This window comes from Phaethon aethereus, assembly GCF_964289735.1.
Source record: "Phaethon aethereus genome assembly, chromosome: 2".
NCBI lineage: Eukaryota > Metazoa > Chordata > Aves > Phaethontiformes > Phaethontidae > Phaethon > Phaethon aethereus.
Window position 1 is genome coordinate 120,746,680 of NC_138582.1, and position 17,060 is coordinate 120,763,739.

General features: G+C 35.0%; 1 protein-coding gene across 26 annotated transcripts in view; it reads left to right on the forward strand.

The window, feature by feature from the left end:
• CLASP2 (cytoplasmic linker associated protein 2) overlaps window positions 1-17,060 on the forward strand; it is a gene marked incomplete at its 5' end in the record, with an annotated part of 149,484 nt that overhangs the window by 115,730 nt on the left and 16,694 nt on the right. For 13 of the 26 annotated variants that reach the window (XM_082015479.1, XM_082015489.1, XM_082015468.1 and 10 more), the window contains 7 exons: window positions 360-466; window positions 3,306-3,329; window positions 3,798-4,042; window positions 4,685-4,748; window positions 9,859-10,022; window positions 11,218-11,296; window positions 16,648-16,791. In XM_082015479.1, the coding sequence (XP_081871605.1) occupies window positions 360-466; window positions 3,306-3,329; window positions 3,798-4,042; window positions 4,685-4,748; window positions 9,859-10,022; window positions 11,218-11,296; window positions 16,648-16,791 (827 nt within the window). Of the gene's footprint in view, window positions 1-359; window positions 467-3,305; window positions 3,330-3,797; window positions 4,043-4,684; window positions 4,749-9,858; window positions 10,023-11,217; window positions 11,297-11,435; window positions 11,487-16,647; window positions 16,792-17,060 lie in introns of all 26 variants that reach the window. The other 13 variants (XM_082015492.1, XM_082015470.1, XM_082015491.1 and 10 more) reach the window with 2 other exon arrangements.

Sequence of the window (17,060 nt, forward strand, 5' to 3'; positions counted from 1 at the left end):
CTATTGTATTTGCTTTCTTTCTAAATGAAAACAAAAACCCAAAATGAAGACATTAATTTAAAAAAAAAAAAAAGGTTCTTTCAATTAAAACCATTGTTTTGTCGGTTTTTTTCCCTGTGATATTGCAATAGAATATTGTATATGGTGCTTTTGTTTTTGCTTGATTTCTTACTTTTCTCTGTACTGCTAAAGAATTCAGAATTAAAATAACCAGTATTTTAGGCACTACATAATTTAGTAGAAATGTTAAGCAAAAGTTTTTCTTCTGCTTGGGTTTTTTTAAGTGAGTGTGGTATTAATGTCCCACGTTGCTATTCTGACTGAATTCTTTATATTCATTTTTGTTGTTGTTATAACAGGTACCGGCTTTGGAATTAGTCAGTCGAGTAGATTGTCATCATCAGTTAGTGCTATGCGAGTTCTGAACACAGGTTCTGACGTGGAAGAGGCAGTAGCTGATGCTTTGGTAAGAATCTCGCACTTAACTTGTATCTTGCAGACCCTTAAAATGTTTGCTATCTGTATGTTAAAGTATGCAAAAGAACTTGTCATTCATTATTATATTGGCTTCTAGGTGAAAAAAGAGAAACTGAATTGTTAGAGCTGCAAATTATTCGAATTTTTGTTCTATACAGAAGTCTTAACTTATGAGAAATACAGAGATGTTTCCATGGCAGACAGAAGTAGTCTTGGACTGTTCTGTTGGAGTGGCCCAAGGAGCCATTTGAGCGAGTAGGACTAACCAGCAGTTTCCCACAACAGCCAGACAAACTTTGGGATAAGTTGAGCTGGGAATGATTACAGCTAAAGCATTCTGCTTATCATAAGCCTGGGTTCCGTTTAAAGTTGTTCTGTCTGTGAGATTGATGCTGAAGAGATGAACTGGTGGCTTGGCAGGCAGCATTTCATAAGTTTAGTTTTTGTTTTCTTTTGTTTTCAGAATGACTCCGAATTTAAAACTGGTTATGCCATTCTCTTTCTTAACCTTCACTGTTCTTTAAAAGGGTGGGTTTGGCTCCTCTACATCCCTGCCCTATTTAGCGAAACAGACCTCATCATGTATTTTGCTATTCTGACATTTACATCACCAAGCTGAAATCTTGAATTAGTTTAAAATACCGATGTTCTGTCAGATACGTTTTTATCAGGTATTGCATACTACTTGCATATCATTAAGTATTTATAGGTACCTGTTATCTAGTTACTAGAATGCTTTAAGGAATTTATTATTACTTTGTTTTGACAAAAAGTTTATTTGGAACATTAGTAAAAAACCTACAAATTAGACTCTTAAAAAATGTAATTATAGCCAGATATGACTGGATAGAAAGAAACAAAATTTCAAAGAAAAAAAACCTGAAGAACTCCTGTGTTCTTAGTCTGGCAATTTATTGATTTCTTGGTTAATACTGTTGTCTTGGCACATTAGTTTAAAATTTGTGTGCCTTCACTGGCATAGACATCAGGATACACGTGAAATGTTGGTTAAGAGGTCACGGTGAAATTGAGTGGGTTTTCCCCTTTCTGATATTGTCAACTTGCAAAAGGTTTTCAGTGTTCCTGAGGAATGTTAATTAGTAAATTGGAATTCAGTCTGGATTTTGGCATCGGGAACAATAGAAAAGCAGTCCATGAAACATGAGAAATTTCTGGCTATAATTTGAAAGCCTGTGCTCTACATTTATCCACATTGGTGCTACATTGGTAGCATCATCAGTGCTAATGGTGCACTAATGCACTAATAGTGAAAAGTATCATTAGTACTTTGAGCAGCTTCATAGCTTGTTCAAATTTAGCTGGGCAAAGTATGTGGTAAATAATAAAAATGGAGGAGAAGGTCATGCTTCCAGTGACTGCTCTTGAAGCTTGAATGTGTCCTGCTTTGTTGAAGTAACAAAGTTTGTTCATAGAAACTGGTTTGTATTACCTGACCCAAAAATAGCATGATGCTTCAAGAGATGTTAGAGCAAAACTTGTTTGTATATTTTACCTGAAATCTGTCATTACAAAGAAGGATCAAGAACAGCAACATTTTGTTATTGCAGTATTTGCATGCCTTGTTGCCTACCATGCTCTAACAGGCTGTCCTGTACAAATGGCTCCATTTAGCTGGAAATCTGATTATGAGTGCTCTTCTTGTTTTATCATAGACTGAAGCCCCACCCTCAGAACAGTGTTTTGAAAAGCTAGGATGTAGAGTACTGACAGATGTAATATAAAAATGGGAAATATTCTGGATTGTAGTATTATTTTTATGGTAAGAAAAATACTCAGCCAGTTATAATACTGCTCAAGCCAAAGGGATATCGGCCTTCTGGCAAAGATTGGGTTTGAATATAAGACGTATGAAATGCAGCAATATGGTGATCTCTACATATTTTTGTACCTCTTACTTTAGCACAGTCCTTGGCCTTGCAGATTCTATTTCTTTAAAAGAATGTCTTTTAACTTATGGCAACCCTTTTAAAAAATGCTCATCTTTGTGATTTTTTTCCCTTCCTTTTTTCTCTTACACATGTATGTATGCTTGTTTTGTTGACAATAAGGTTGCTTGATATGTGATATATTGACTAGTTTGTATTGCGATACCCTTTAAGTTACTCCACAGTCAAAAATAAGAACCCTGTGCAAATGTCAATGATAATTAAGGGGAAAGCAATACCACCACTTCTTTGAGTATGTAATGAAACCCAATTTTTAAATACTATCTTCAACTACAAAATTTGAATGGCAGAGTCATTTTGCAGAGGTGTGCGTTTTTCACGTTAGGATAGGTAGCGTATTTTTTTTTCCTCTGGCCTTTGGTATGTTGTTTTTTTTTGTTGGCTTGTTACTGTTTTTAGGGGATTTGGGATTTTGCATTATGTAATTAATTGGGGGGGCAGATATTGACTGCTGTATTAATTGCTACAATGACAAAATTGAGATATTAATATGAAGTTAAAGAGATGGAGAAGTTCATTGTAAAATAAAGTTTAAATGAGGGTTTTATACTTCGATAGCAATTGACTGCATGTGTTAAAGTCTTCATGCTCAAATATCACTGCATAAGACACAAAGATTTTGACAGAGAAGTCTTTGTGACCAACCAGCAGATGATGTGTAATATTTCCCTGGAAATGGAAGCTTAGCAAACTACTTCTTGGCAGTGCATGATACGCTAATCAGATAAAGAGAACTAAGAACAAAATTTGCAATAAGACGATATGTTTTCCAGTGGCAGGTAGTTTAATAGTCACAATGCTGCTATGCCTTACCTTCCTGTTCTCAATTTCTGTTTCTTTTCAATAATTCACTGCTAACAGCTCTTAGGAGACATACGGACTAAGGTATAGAAACTATTTTCCTTCTTCAGTAGTTTAATATTTTGCTATTAACATGCTTGATACAAAGTAAGCTAAAATGACAGAATAAGTGGGTTTAGACCTTATTCTTATATTCTGTAGTATATATAAAATTATCGAGTGAAAGAACTTAACTTTCAATACCGTCTTTATGTCATCCTATAATACAATTTTATGGATTTTTACAAGTAAACTTCCAGTTGAATGTTTCATCAAATGTATGTCTTCTCTGCATTTGCTCTGCTTTTATATTTGTAATACTGCACAAGCCATACTTCTTTAAAATATTTTTTTTAACTCGGTTTGACCTGTTGAACAGTTGGAGCCATTTGTCACTGCAGGGAGTAGGGATCACACCAATTATTTGAACTGTTGGTGTTTCTACTGGTTATGGGTATGTATATACTTTCTTTTTGAAAATCAGTACTAATTGCGGGTGTTTCTGTGCAATAGAAGAAGCCTGTGCGAAGAAGATACGAGTCCTACGGGATGTACTCAGATGACGATGCCAACAGTGATGCATCAAGTGCCTGTTCAGAAAGGTCCTATAGCTCTAGAAATGGAAGCATACCAACATATATGAGACAGACAGAAGATGTGGCTGAAGTTCTAAATCGTTGTGCTAGCTCCAACTGGTCAGAGAGAAAAGAAGGCCTTCTAGGCCTGCAAAACTTACTAAAGAACCAGAGAACATTAAGGTAAGAAGACATGTTAACAGAAAAACATTTAATTTCAGAGTTGAAGTGAAGCAAGGGAAGTAGGAAAGGAGGCTAATGTTCTAAAGAGTACAGAAAGTTGGGGAGAGGCAAAGCGGGGTGTGTGTCTGTAAGATGGGCATAGGAATGAGGAAGCTATTATCACTTCTGGCCACTGGTGTATAAGATCTGTTTTAAAAAGCTTAGTTTAAGAAATTGAATGTAAAATCAAGAGAATTCTTGCAATACAAAATATTCCTGAAATGCTTGCATATAGTATTGATGGAAGACCTTTATTTTTATTTATTTTATTATTATAATATTATTGTGATTACTGTTATTATTACTGTATTTATTCAGAAGAAACAGTTTACTACCAGGTGCTAAGTATACCTTTTTCGTTATCTGCTCTGTTAAAATAGTTCGGACTGGTTTAATATATGAATTAGAGACATTTCTAGGTTGAAAGTCATTTCAGACAAAATCCATTACATTTTTATCCATGTCATAAACAAAATGCTTTTTTCTACTTTGTTTACTAGATTATTTGATTCAGTATTGACAGCTGATTTCACTGATTGCTATGCATTAGTGTTTTGGTACTAGCAGGGGGAGTTGACTAATGTATTGTTGTCACTTTGACAGTCGTGTTGAGTTGAAAAGATTGTGTGAAATCTTCACAAGAATGTTTGCTGATCCTCACAGTAAGGTATGTTTAGGTTTTTCTTACTTGCAGTAAACATTTGAAAACATACATTAATAGAAAACCAGTTGCAGTAAAATGTCAACGGTATTTGCACATGTAAAAATTTCACAAATGGTATTCTGTAAGTAGTTGATGGTATCAGATTTCCATTTAATTTGCAATTTTGAACAGGATAATTTTCCACCTTTTTTGCAGAATAATTGAAATTAAAGGTTAATTTCATCTGAAATGCATTGAATTTGTTCAACAGTTTGTGCTCAAAATTTGTAAGTATTTTGAAGAAGACACGTTGTTTATAGAGGCCACTTCAACATGAGTAACGTTTTTTTCTCAATTAAAAGTAAAAGGCTCTGGTGCAGTAATTTAAATCATGAAGAAAGTGGTTGGACTAAATCGTACATGATGAGTCTGATGAATTATACCAAATGCGTACTTACATATTTTCCAAGGTATTTTGTATTATCATAGCTTATGATGTCTTCCTCAAATTTCATAGATAGGGCTGGCACTTGAGACTGCTGATTAAGTTTTACAGTGTTGTTAGTATTCCATAAGTAAGGAGGAGACCACAATTCACTATAAAAGAAAATGTGACCTTTTATTCACTTTTACCTAGGTAAAGACCCAGTATGGATGATGTAACAAGGAGAATAATCCTTCTGTTTTCTAAGAACATTAAAATCTTTTTAACTGAGTTACTTCGCTTGATAGTATTTTTACGATTTTTGTGGGAGTTGGGTTACTAGTACAGCTTGTATATGCAGTAATTTTCCATAGCAAAAGAACTGCAGGTAAATAAGGAGCTGAATAAAGTTATAAAAGTATTCTGTAAAAAACATGTAACTTCATATTTTTGTTTGAATTATAGGCTTGTTTGGAAGACACCTTATCCTTTATGTTGAGTGTAGCATGTCCAACTTCGTGTCTCTATTTCAGAATTGGTAAAATGATAACCCAGAAAAATTCAAAGCAAAGTATTTCAGAGCTATTGGCTTTTCCCAGCAGAATTCTGAAAAACTACTTTGATTGTACAATACATTTTACATATTTTTAAGCCTTCCTTATCGCTGTAGTAGAAATTTATGTTCAGATTGGTGAGAAGTTTTGACAGGTTAACTTAGTGTTCATCTGTCCTGCTTATTTTTCCTGCTGCAAAAAGTTACTTAGCTGCTATCCGTGACACCATGTATTTTGGAAGAAACTTGCATTGCACGCAGCAACATGGTATTAAAGTTACTCACATACTACAGAAAACCAGAAGAAAAGACTAAAGCCAAGCAGTTAAAGAGAAACTGAAGAAAACATTCCAAAAAAAGACCAGTTAAGTGAGAGGAGAGGAAAGAAAATTAAATGTTGAAATATTACTGGTTTCTAAATGAACTAATGACAAAATTATGAATAGCAGCTTGGTTGAATTTCACTTGTTCTTTTGTTAATTAATATTGCAGCTATGCCTTTATCAGAACTACCCTGGAGATTTTTTTTTTTTGGTAGTGGGGGAGCCAGGGAAGGATAATGAAAGTATTCCAAAATTTGTATATGTCAGAAGAGCATTTTATCTTTTCATTAATCCTTTAGGAATGTTACATTGAATTATTCTAGTTGATGGTTTTGTTTACTGGGCATTCTGACACAAAATAATGTTGCTTTGGTTTTGAAGATGTGTCCTGCACATGTGGTACACCTGTTCTGGCCACTGAAACCTTGCCTGCTTTTTGGTGTTGCAAAACTATTAGTAGTTATCAATATATTATCAGGAGGATCCTTTAAGTACAGGAGTTAATGAACTGTGAATTTATCACATGCATATGGCTACACAAATCTCATCTTAGACTCTTTTTAAGTGTCTGTAGGAATTACTCTGTCATCATTTTTGTTCGAGTTTTTTTTTTTTTAAAGGTTTACGTTAACATGATAGCTGGATGTTGGGAATTGCTTAGAAAAAGAGGGTATTATCATTTGGAAGAGAAAATGGGAGAATGTTCTGAAGGATATGCCAAGTGTTTACTTTTAAAATACATGGGATATCCCAATAAAATTACTAAATTTATATCATAAAAGTTTTGAAATACCTTTTTTGTTTTCTTTTGTTTTATATTCCATACAGGAACTTTGTATTGATGGCCACTAATTTGTGTGTTCTTATCTTTTTCCCTTTTTTGTTGTTTTTTTTTATTTGATTTGGTTTTGTTTCGTTTTGCATGCTGTCCCCTGTGTTGGAACTCTCTTTAGAGAGTAAGTTGGTTCAATATTTGTTGGAAGCCTAACCTTACTTGCATGAATGTGCAATTAACCCTTTTTCTCTATTTTTCTTCCCCAAAGAGTTCATGCAGTGTCAAGCCTTTTGCAATCATAAAATGCTATATACAATTATGTAAACTGTGTGGTAAAGTTTCGAGATGTGCTTTATCTACTAATTAACTGACATCGTTTGGTTATGCATTCCTGCTTTATATTGTGGTGGTTGGCACATCTGAAATTATTCACTTTCAAGGTAGATCACTTAGAAATATTTTCATATATGTTTATTTTTTTCCACTCTCAAATTATTAAAAACTTCAACTTTATATGCTTGATTTCAGAATTTTAATTTACATCATAAACATGGAAACTGCAAAAATCGCAGTACCCACATACATTGTTCAATGTGGTTGAGTTCCATTTTTCCATTCCAAATTCATCCTTTACCTTAAATGCTCTTACAGCCGCCTTAAATTCTTCATGCTTTGGCCTAAGACAAAATGGCATGATTCATATTGTTTTTAAATACAACAAAATGACTCAACTTATTTGAGTTTTCTCCAGACATTCACTGTGGTAAACCTAAAATGAGACAAAGCTTGAAAACACAATTGAGTCTTCAGTTATGTGTATTTTTAACAGCTAAAACATTGGCACAGGATCTTTAGAGTGCTTTTGCCGTAGTGATTCATAATTCACTTCATCATGATTTCAATTTAAACCACTTCACATGTTTAAAGTGGCATAAGGAGTCCACATTACTGTATCAAATAAGAGCTGTAACCAGTTTGTTCAGCTTGCACGTTTTAATGAAAAAGACATGTGTCTCAGTGTCTGCAAACCTGAAGAAATAGATACAGTTTTAAAATTATACATAGCTGTATAGTTTAATTTGAAGGCTTTTAAATACAGTTAAGACCCCTGGTGTAATCTTTATAGATTTTTTGTTTGTTTGTTTTTGAGGTTTTTTGTGTGGGGTTTTTTTTGCTATTTACCTAAGTCCAATATATTTTCCCCTTATTTTAGGGCTGTGAAAGCTGAAGGCTGTCATATTACAATACTTTCTGGTTCGTTTTTGCCTGGGTGTTACAATTGTGCCCACTGCTTGTGCATCCACAAAGTGGTATATTGTTTCAGAAGACATTTCCAATCCCAAGCATAAAAATTTCTTCCCACCACTACTGCGAGGGTAATTTTTAAACCTCAGACTTGCGTACAAATCTAGGCAGATAGCAGAGGAGTTAGCAATATTTTTTTTTTTTTTTTGTTACAATCTACAGTGTAGTTTGCCCCAAAGGGGAAGTTAATTAAAGTACCTCATCGTGATGGGCTCTGTGTTGAGTAGGGTTTGTACTGTTTTGTTTCTAACACAGCTTTTCAGTATTTAAGATGTCTATTAAAAAATTCTCCCTGGTCTTTATTAGATCCTGAAAGAATTTTAATTTACTTTTTTATTTCTAATGTAAATTTCAAGGCATTTCTTTAAAAGATACCTACATGGATTTTTTTCACTTTATGGGTGAATTTGCTTACCCTGGCTTGATTATCAACATGAAGAGAGATGTAATTTCCTCAGCGATGAAGGCATGCAGTAGCATGTACCAACTCCTCCATACTCTCTATTAGCTCTGTGGAAGAAAGCCCACTTCTGTGGGCTGGTTTCTGCAGCCATGGGAGGTTTGATCACAGTTTGTGATCATCTACTCTTACAGACAGCAGCAGAATTTGGCCTTATGACAAGCCAGGTCAGCCACAGGAGGATGTGGGGTGCCAGCCCTTCCTCTGCAGCAGCTATTTCCAACCTTGTACACATGTCATAAATACTCGCGAGGCAATATCTCTCCAACACTCTTTGCATCATAGCGATACTTCTGCTTCTGTACCAAGCTATGTGCTGGAGCGCATATCAGTTGTGAAGGTAGCATTTTCAGCCCAAACACCCATTTTTCTTACCGGAGAAATGGGAAACCCATAGGCCACACTGATATAGAGCTGATTTCACCATAAGTCTTGAAAAAAACAATAAAATTAATGAGATACTAAAAAGACTGTTTAAACAACGTTACCTATTCGTCATGCCTTCCTTTATCCCTTCACTCCAAAAAGCCCTTCTTCCTGATCTGAGTGCTGAGGTTACTATAACTACAATAATATACTTTTTTTTTTACTGAATTTTCTTTTCAACATTACTTGTATTTACTGTATTTAACATTATTTGTTGAAAAGAACAGAATGGATAACCCATTTTTGAAAAGACAAAAGTACTTCTGTGTTTTAAACATCTGTGAATCTAAAACGTATCGTGGCTTTTTTCCCTACTCTGAATAATTTGGGTTTTGGGTACCTGCAATAGCAGGAAAATCTTGTTCTGTTCCACAAATTGTCCAGGTTTCATGATTTTGCAGTATTCAGTAATGCAGAAATTCACAATTAATATTTTTCGAAAAAGAATTATAGCAGCTTTTTTGGTTTCAGCGAGAAAGTGTTTTTTGTAGTCATCGAGAAATATGTCAAATCAATTTGAAAGGTTGAAAGGGTAAAAAATTAAGTTTTACTGAAAAAATTGAGGTTGCGCCAGCCATCACAGTAAGCGTTTCTTTTCTTGACGAAACTGCATGGAATACCTAATTGTCAAACTTCTACAGAAGTCGGCTAACATTTCCAATGTACTCTTGTATCAAAATCCAATGAAAAAACAAGACAGATTTCTTTTTTCTTTTTTTTTTCCCCTTCTGCTTGGCTGCAAAACACTGCCTTTCTCTGCCTCTGATTCCCTTACTGCTTTCTTCTTTGTTTGTAAGTTCAGCTTACGTCAGTGTCGTTTCCTCTTTTGCCCCATCCTACCCTCTTTCCATCTTCTTCTGCCTTTTAGGTGTTCAGTATGTTTTTGGAGACACTGGTGGACTTCATCCAGGTTCATAAAGAAGATCTGCAGGACTGGCTCTTTGTACTGCTGACACAGCTGTTGAAAAAAATGGGTGCTGATTTGCTTGGGTCTGTACAAGCAAAAGTTCAGAAGGCACTTGATGTCACAAGGTAACAAGTTCTTAAAAAAAAAAAAACAACAAAAAAACGAACAACCCAAAGCTAAAAAAATACCCAAACCTTCATGCTGCTTCCAAGTTTTGAGGGTTTTTTTTTGGTGTGTTAGGAGATCCTTGGAAAAAAGCAGAGCTAATAACAGATCATGAAACTTAGTAAATCTCGCTGCTTAAGCATTTTGGTTTCCTAAATGACTCCTAGTTGAAAACGTTCAAGTCCTTAATGCTGAGCAATTAAAATGATATACTTGTCTGATTCCAAAACGCGCATCTGAGTCATGTACATTTGTTGTCTGGCCTTGCATTCAGTGATACAGTGCTTGTGTTTGAACTTCTTTATTTTGATATAAAAGTATTTTTGCAATATTCATCTCTTGGTGTCAGCAGGCTTTTAAGGAGTTATGGCAATAGACTTGCTTTCTGTCTTCCCTTCACTCTCCCCACACTTCACTACTATCCTGGTCCCAGAATAATGTTACGTGATTGGGGGGGGCCATCAGAGCTGCCCATCCCTGGCCAATTTTATTTCCAAATGAAAGACAGATTTTTTTAAGTAGAGGTGGAAGAGTTCTGGGACCTACTTCTCACCTTCTCACCCTCCATTCGCTGAAGTACAGAACAGTATAAGTGGTCTAGGTATAACCTATTAATGTGGCAGATCTGCTGTGAACTCTGGGGAAGGGTATGGGGTGTGAGTTGCAGGGAGAGAGGGCATATGATCCGCTACACCTCTTTTTTGCTGCTGCAGCAAAGCCCTTGAAGGTCATACCTGCAGTGCGGCGTGTGGGAGAGCAGAGGCAGCCAAAGTGGAACAGAATGACTCAGAGAAGCGTGCAGGAGGGATGTGATGTATACCTTTAGAAGTACTATTGCATAATAATTTGGGGATTGCATAGATTTAGAATCAGAATACTACCATATCATTATTATATCATTCCTTATTACTTGCATTATCTGTTCTAGCTATAGTTGCTCCAAAGCAGGAATTTCTTAAGTTTTGTCCTTTTACGTGCTAGATGAATGTTTCTGAGTCAGATACGTTATCAACAAAACTGGTATAATGTTTTTTCTTTTAGAAGTACTAAAGCTTTTCTTTACTGAAAAGCGTGAGGGCTTATGTAGTGCCTCTCAATAGGTATTGAAAGAAAATTTCACATAACTTAACACGGTTTGATTTGTTTGTTTTACAGGGAATCTTTTCCAAATGATCTCCAGTTCAGTATTTTAATGAGATTTACTGTTGACCAGACCCAAACACCTAGCCTGAAGGTAAGAATTTTCAGGCTTGCATTGCAAACAAAAATCTTCATTGATAGACATTTACTTGTCATAATATTTCAATTTGGATTGTTACTTTTGTTAAAAAAGAGGTTTTCAATTAGTGGATTTTGTTTTTGTAAACTTTCAGACAGTCAAGCCAGCACTACAGGACCAGCTTCGCTCTTTTTGGAGCTCAAAGGTTTTTGTCTGAATTACTGTCTTTATTCTTAACCCTATGTCAAACTCTTACAGTGTTTCTGATAATTTTTATTTGAATGCATTTGTATGCCGCTACTAACCTTTGCGAGAAACTTTAAGCATGCAGATGTTCAATTTTAAACATTACACTAGTATGAAAATGTTTGCTGCAAGAGAGATCTAATAAAACCACAGTACAGTAAAAATGAGCAACAGAAATGTGGCCGTCTAACATCAAGCTGGTTATGCAAACTCACTCTATCAAGTCTTTTCTAATTTTATGTTTGTGATTTCCCAGTTGTGTTTTCCTAGTTCATACATATTTTTTCCTGTATTCAGCCTGATAGGTCTTGAATTAATTTAGATTATTTTAATATTATGAACTTGAGTTACTATATTAAATCAGCTCCCTTTGTGGTACACATTTCTGCAAGAAGTGTGTAGCTTTATAATTACACACGTTTTTACATAAACTGTAGATGTGCCAGTGTGACTGGAAAGTGAAAAGTAAAAAGTATTCTGTACTACATTCACACATCCAAAGAGAGTTGATTTTGTGATAAATGCATCAAATCCTAACAGGATTTACAAGTGGTGTAAATGGGGAAATAACAAGCATATGATAACTGGCATTTTCTGCTCTGTCCTGCACGAAATATTTTTACATAGTTTGATGCTGCACAAGAATATGACTTTTCCCAAGTTATGTTGAACCTAAAGTCACATGAATATGCCTTTTTTGTCTACGATACAGTAAAACTTACATTTTTAAGCTTTTGAGGACAGTTGATACGTTGACCACTGTTGCTTCGTAGAGCTGTGTTAAAAAGGGACTGCTGTCATTTATTGAAGACAGCAAATGAGGTAGTAAAAATCAGTTTGTTGTTTAAATAAATCCTTGGAACAAATTTGGATTGGTTTTGTTTTACTTGTTTTCCTCCCCAGGAAGGTAAATTTGATGGTTGAGATGTCCTTTTTTTCCATACAGTAGTATAGCTGGTAAACACATATTGATCATGTTTCGAAGTTGAGAGTGTAGATTTGGAACGAGACCTGGACTTCTACTAGGCTGAGTTGGGGCTAAGTTCAAGAATACTCACGATGCGACCTAGAAGGAATTAAGAAATCTGAAACACTTAATGGGAAGACATTCTGAAAATAATTTCCAGTATTTGAGAGGGACTCCTGAAATCAAGATGTTGGTAAAAACTACCTCCATAGAAGAACACCTGTTAGTTTGAAATAAAATCAAGAGTATTTAAAAATAATTTTGGGGACAGTAAAGTATGTAACTGTTTAAGAGAAGGTAAGCTTTTTTCAGAAGAAAGTGATATCTACTCCCTACTTCCATCTTTTTGAGGTAACCACAACTCCACGATCCAGACAGTAAAGTTACTGAATAAAAATTACAGAAGTATTCATTTAATATCCACATTCTGGAATATTTTGTCTAAATCCCATCCTCAGTGCACCCACATGTCTAACAGATTAACTGATAATCTTAGGGCACTGCTCCATTTCTTGAAGTCTTCAGCTTTTGTTTTTAGTCTGAGAAGTTATTATTTCGTTGTAGAATGTGCGTTTAGGCTAGATATACTGAGAAACAGCATTCACTGTGACAGGAAAAATCACAGAAAGCATTTTCAGCATCCTTAAAGACAGTCAGATATAAGAAGGGATGATGGATCAGCAATCTGCTCTGTGGAAGGATTCCCTTCTACAAATGACTTTTCCCTCTGGTTTTCATGTGGTAGTAGTAAATAATCAGGATCATTTAGAATAAACTGTCATTGTCATTCTTACACTTATAAACACAGATAAGCCTTGGACAATAGAAGTCAAGCTTTTAGAGTGGCTACAGAGGCGGATTTGGATAGCTAGCCAGTAAGAGGACTAATCATAGAGGTTATGGAGGATGCAGCACAGTGTATTGTGCTGTATCTTACTGTCTTTTGCTATAATTTTAATGTAGGTGTGGTGAACTGCTGAAACACAATTTAGAGTTGCCAGATGCATGTATCTGTTTTGGTTGAATGTATGAATGGGCACAGGAGTAAAATTTTCTAGATGGGATATAATCAATTAAGCTTATTTTTGCAGGTACAGAACATATGCTTTCCAAAGGGTGGAAAATACGTTTCAAATCATCACTTTCATTTTTCTCAGGTTGAATAACAAATGGATCGCACTCAGTGAGGAATTGATTTAAGCATTGTGACCGAACTTCATTAGAAGTTTCTGAACCCTTGTTTCCTTTGCAAATACTGACTTGTTGACAAATGTTTTTGCCGCAGTTGATCAGAAGATTTTTTTTTATTATTATTATTATTAAGTCCATATTAAAATTTATGGATTTAAAAAATGCAACCAACCAATGACCAAGATTCACATAGATGAGAGAGCCCTTCAAAATTCATCCTTAGTGTGTATTTTAGTCATTTGGTTAAAGAATGGCAGAGACAGTCACTCCTAAGTATCCAGTAACTTAGGGACAGACACCTGGGATGTGGCCATCTGAAAGTCACTTTGCGTAATTGCTTATATTCAGTCTGAGTAAAGCAGAGTAGAGTCTCTTGCATCCCAGTAAAGCACTGTAGTTAAGAGATGGACTTTTTTCTGGTTTAAGTAAAACAACTTCTCTACATTCCTCTCTCCTTTTTTCCTTTTTCCTGTTACATCAAATGTTTCTTTTCTCTTGCCCTGATGCAGCAAATAAAACTGAGTAAATCTCAAATTTTTCACAGGACAGGAAAACAATTTGCCTTCTGGCACTGACTGTATAGCATCCTTACAGTGTTTCCTGACTCTCTGGAGGTAGTTGCACATATTTTTGTGCCAGGATTTGTTGTTTCATTATCTGTAAAAGATGTTTGTGGAGCACTTTAGTTCCATTTATGTCTAATCTTTTTTTGTGAATAATACTGCTAATTGTGGCTTGATCTCTATTTCAGCTCACTTACTACCGCAGTGCTATTCTTAAACAAAATGTCTGCGTTATATGCTGTACAGGAAAAATGTCTCAGTGTTTATAGTGCAGCAAAAGTACAATAAATTCAACCTAGAAGAGTACAAAGAAAGTAGAGACAGTATTAAAGAACTTCATAGACTGTTGTTTCAGATTAACAGCAAATATTCATTATAAGAACTCCTGGAGCTGCTTTCATTGCAGTCAAAAATTGTTTATCTCCTCTTTCAGAGAGAACAGATGGATTGTTAAAAAGGACTATGTTAGATCTTTTATTTCTAAATCTCAACTCTCTACATATTTACTGGAAATAATAACAAAAATAAATTGTAAGTAGATTTGCTGCTATTATTGCTTCAGGGTAGGGTTTTTTTAAAATCTGTAATAATACTGTCTCATTGTATTTGAGCGTAGAAAGGTACCCCTTCCAGAATTTCTTCTCTCAAAAGTAATTTGTGAAAAACATTCTCTTTCAAAATAGCTGTCAAACTTAGCTTTGGGTATCTGTCTCACTGAAAAGCTTTTATTAGTGAGAATTCTCTCCATTCATCTTCTGTTCAGTGTTCTTCTGTCTCCTGAGAGCCTCCATCTTTCCAGGAGTCTGTGAGAGTAGTTTACAGTCTAAATAATACTGCTTTCTCAGATACAGTACTCCAGATTTTTTTTCATTGGGAGAAATGGCTCTGCATGTTTTAAGTGCTACAGCTCTTAATGATTTTTTTTTTTTAAGGTGTGATATTGTATATATTTAAATCATAAACAGTGAAACATAGTGCTGTTGTAACGGTTTCACATGGTAATCTAGAAATTTTGATGTTATTATTTCGTATTTGGAAAACCATGTAGCCTAAGGTTTTTTGCTACGGAGATGTTTGTGGGGGTTTTTTTCCTTGGAAAGAATCTAGCAAATAGTGTGGGATTTGGTGCATTTCTTGATATTGACCTGCATAAGATGAAAGCCTCCAGCTGCTCCTTGTGTTACTTTGGAGAAATAGCGCTTTAACATCTGCTATGAAAATGCTATTGTTCTAAAAAAAATCCCTATAAATCTACATGTATCAACTATCACTAATGTGTGTGTCGCTTGGTGTATGTTGAGTTTTTAATAGCTTACAAGTTTCGATGACCAAGGGCAATTTCTAAATAGCTTTGCTCAGAACACTTGTACTGTAAGTCAGGAACAAATAAAAATACACCCAGAACTTTTTGACTTTCTGGTTATGATGGACGTAGGTGTCTCCCTCCTGGTAGGTATTTCTGGTTCGCTATAATTATTAGTGGAAGTGGAAGGAAAAGCAGCTAAGTCAAATAGGTGGCCTAAATAAATGTTTGCCACTTTTGTTAACGGGTTGTGTGACACATCTCTGGGGCAGCAAGAGTTGAGGAGATAAATACTTAAGGGAGATAAAGGCATAATAGCCCTTGGCCCAAAACTGTGCAGTAGTGCAATTTTGGAGAAATTAGAGACGCTGCAGTCTGGCATGTGTAAAACAGAGATCCCTCGTAAGCAGTAGGAGTTAGTGGCGTAGGAGAACGGTGCTCAAATGAGGGACTAAAGCAGCTTTTCTGTCCTCCTGGTAAATCCATGTGTCTCTCTTCCAAATACCTTCAAAGGAGAAGTGTGCATGTGACCCCTTCTTAGTCTTTTCTAGAAATTCTATTCCATACTTTTTTAGTATTTAATAGGAAGATTCATAGGGCTTATCCCAAAAAGTAGTGACTACTCAACTCTGGTGTTTTAGAACGCTGAGTGTTCATTACATATTAGGAACTAATAGGAACTGATTATTGGTTCATCAGATTATGTTCATTTTTCATTTTAGTACTTGAAAAAAGTTCTTAATTCTGAACAATTCTTTAAAGTCCTGATTATTCTTAAATATTCTCCGTACTTCGGGGGGTTTTTTGTAAATAAAAGCTTCTGCATATGTGATGATTTGAGCATCTTTTAGTTGCTACCAGAGAAATATAAGATTTCTATTAATATTTTAATCTCTGTGGAATAACTCCCTTAAAATGTTACAGCTATTTGTAAATCAATTTATTGTATAGACTTTTATATCAATGCTGAAAAGACATTTTGTTTAATTGGGAAAAAAAATCTTTATTTTAGGGAATGAACACTCTGCTCTGTGAGCACACTTGTTCTTGCAGCACAGTATTTTCATTGTCCACCTGACTCTCTTTCTCTTTGCAGGTCAAAGTTGCAATCCTTAAATACATAGAGACTCTTGCACAACAGATGGATCCAGGAGATTTTGTAAATTCAAGTGAAACTAGGTTAGCAGTGTCTCGAATCATCACCTGGACCACAGAACCTAAAAGCTCAGATGTTAGGAAGGTATGTTTGTTAATGTGTGCTTAGAATTGCAGTACATTCTACGTATCTCAGCAAATTAGAGAGGCTGATATTTCTTGCCTAAACAAAAAAAAATATTTTTGTTTAAAAACAAACTCATTCTTTCACAGAGAAAAGATACTTTTATATCCTTCTCAGCAAACTCACCTAATTTTTCTGTATGAAGTATCAGAATTGACAAAGTAAAACTTTGCTAAAAATTATATGTTTAAGAATATTTAAGTAAAAATTGAAAATTAACACATCTTGAA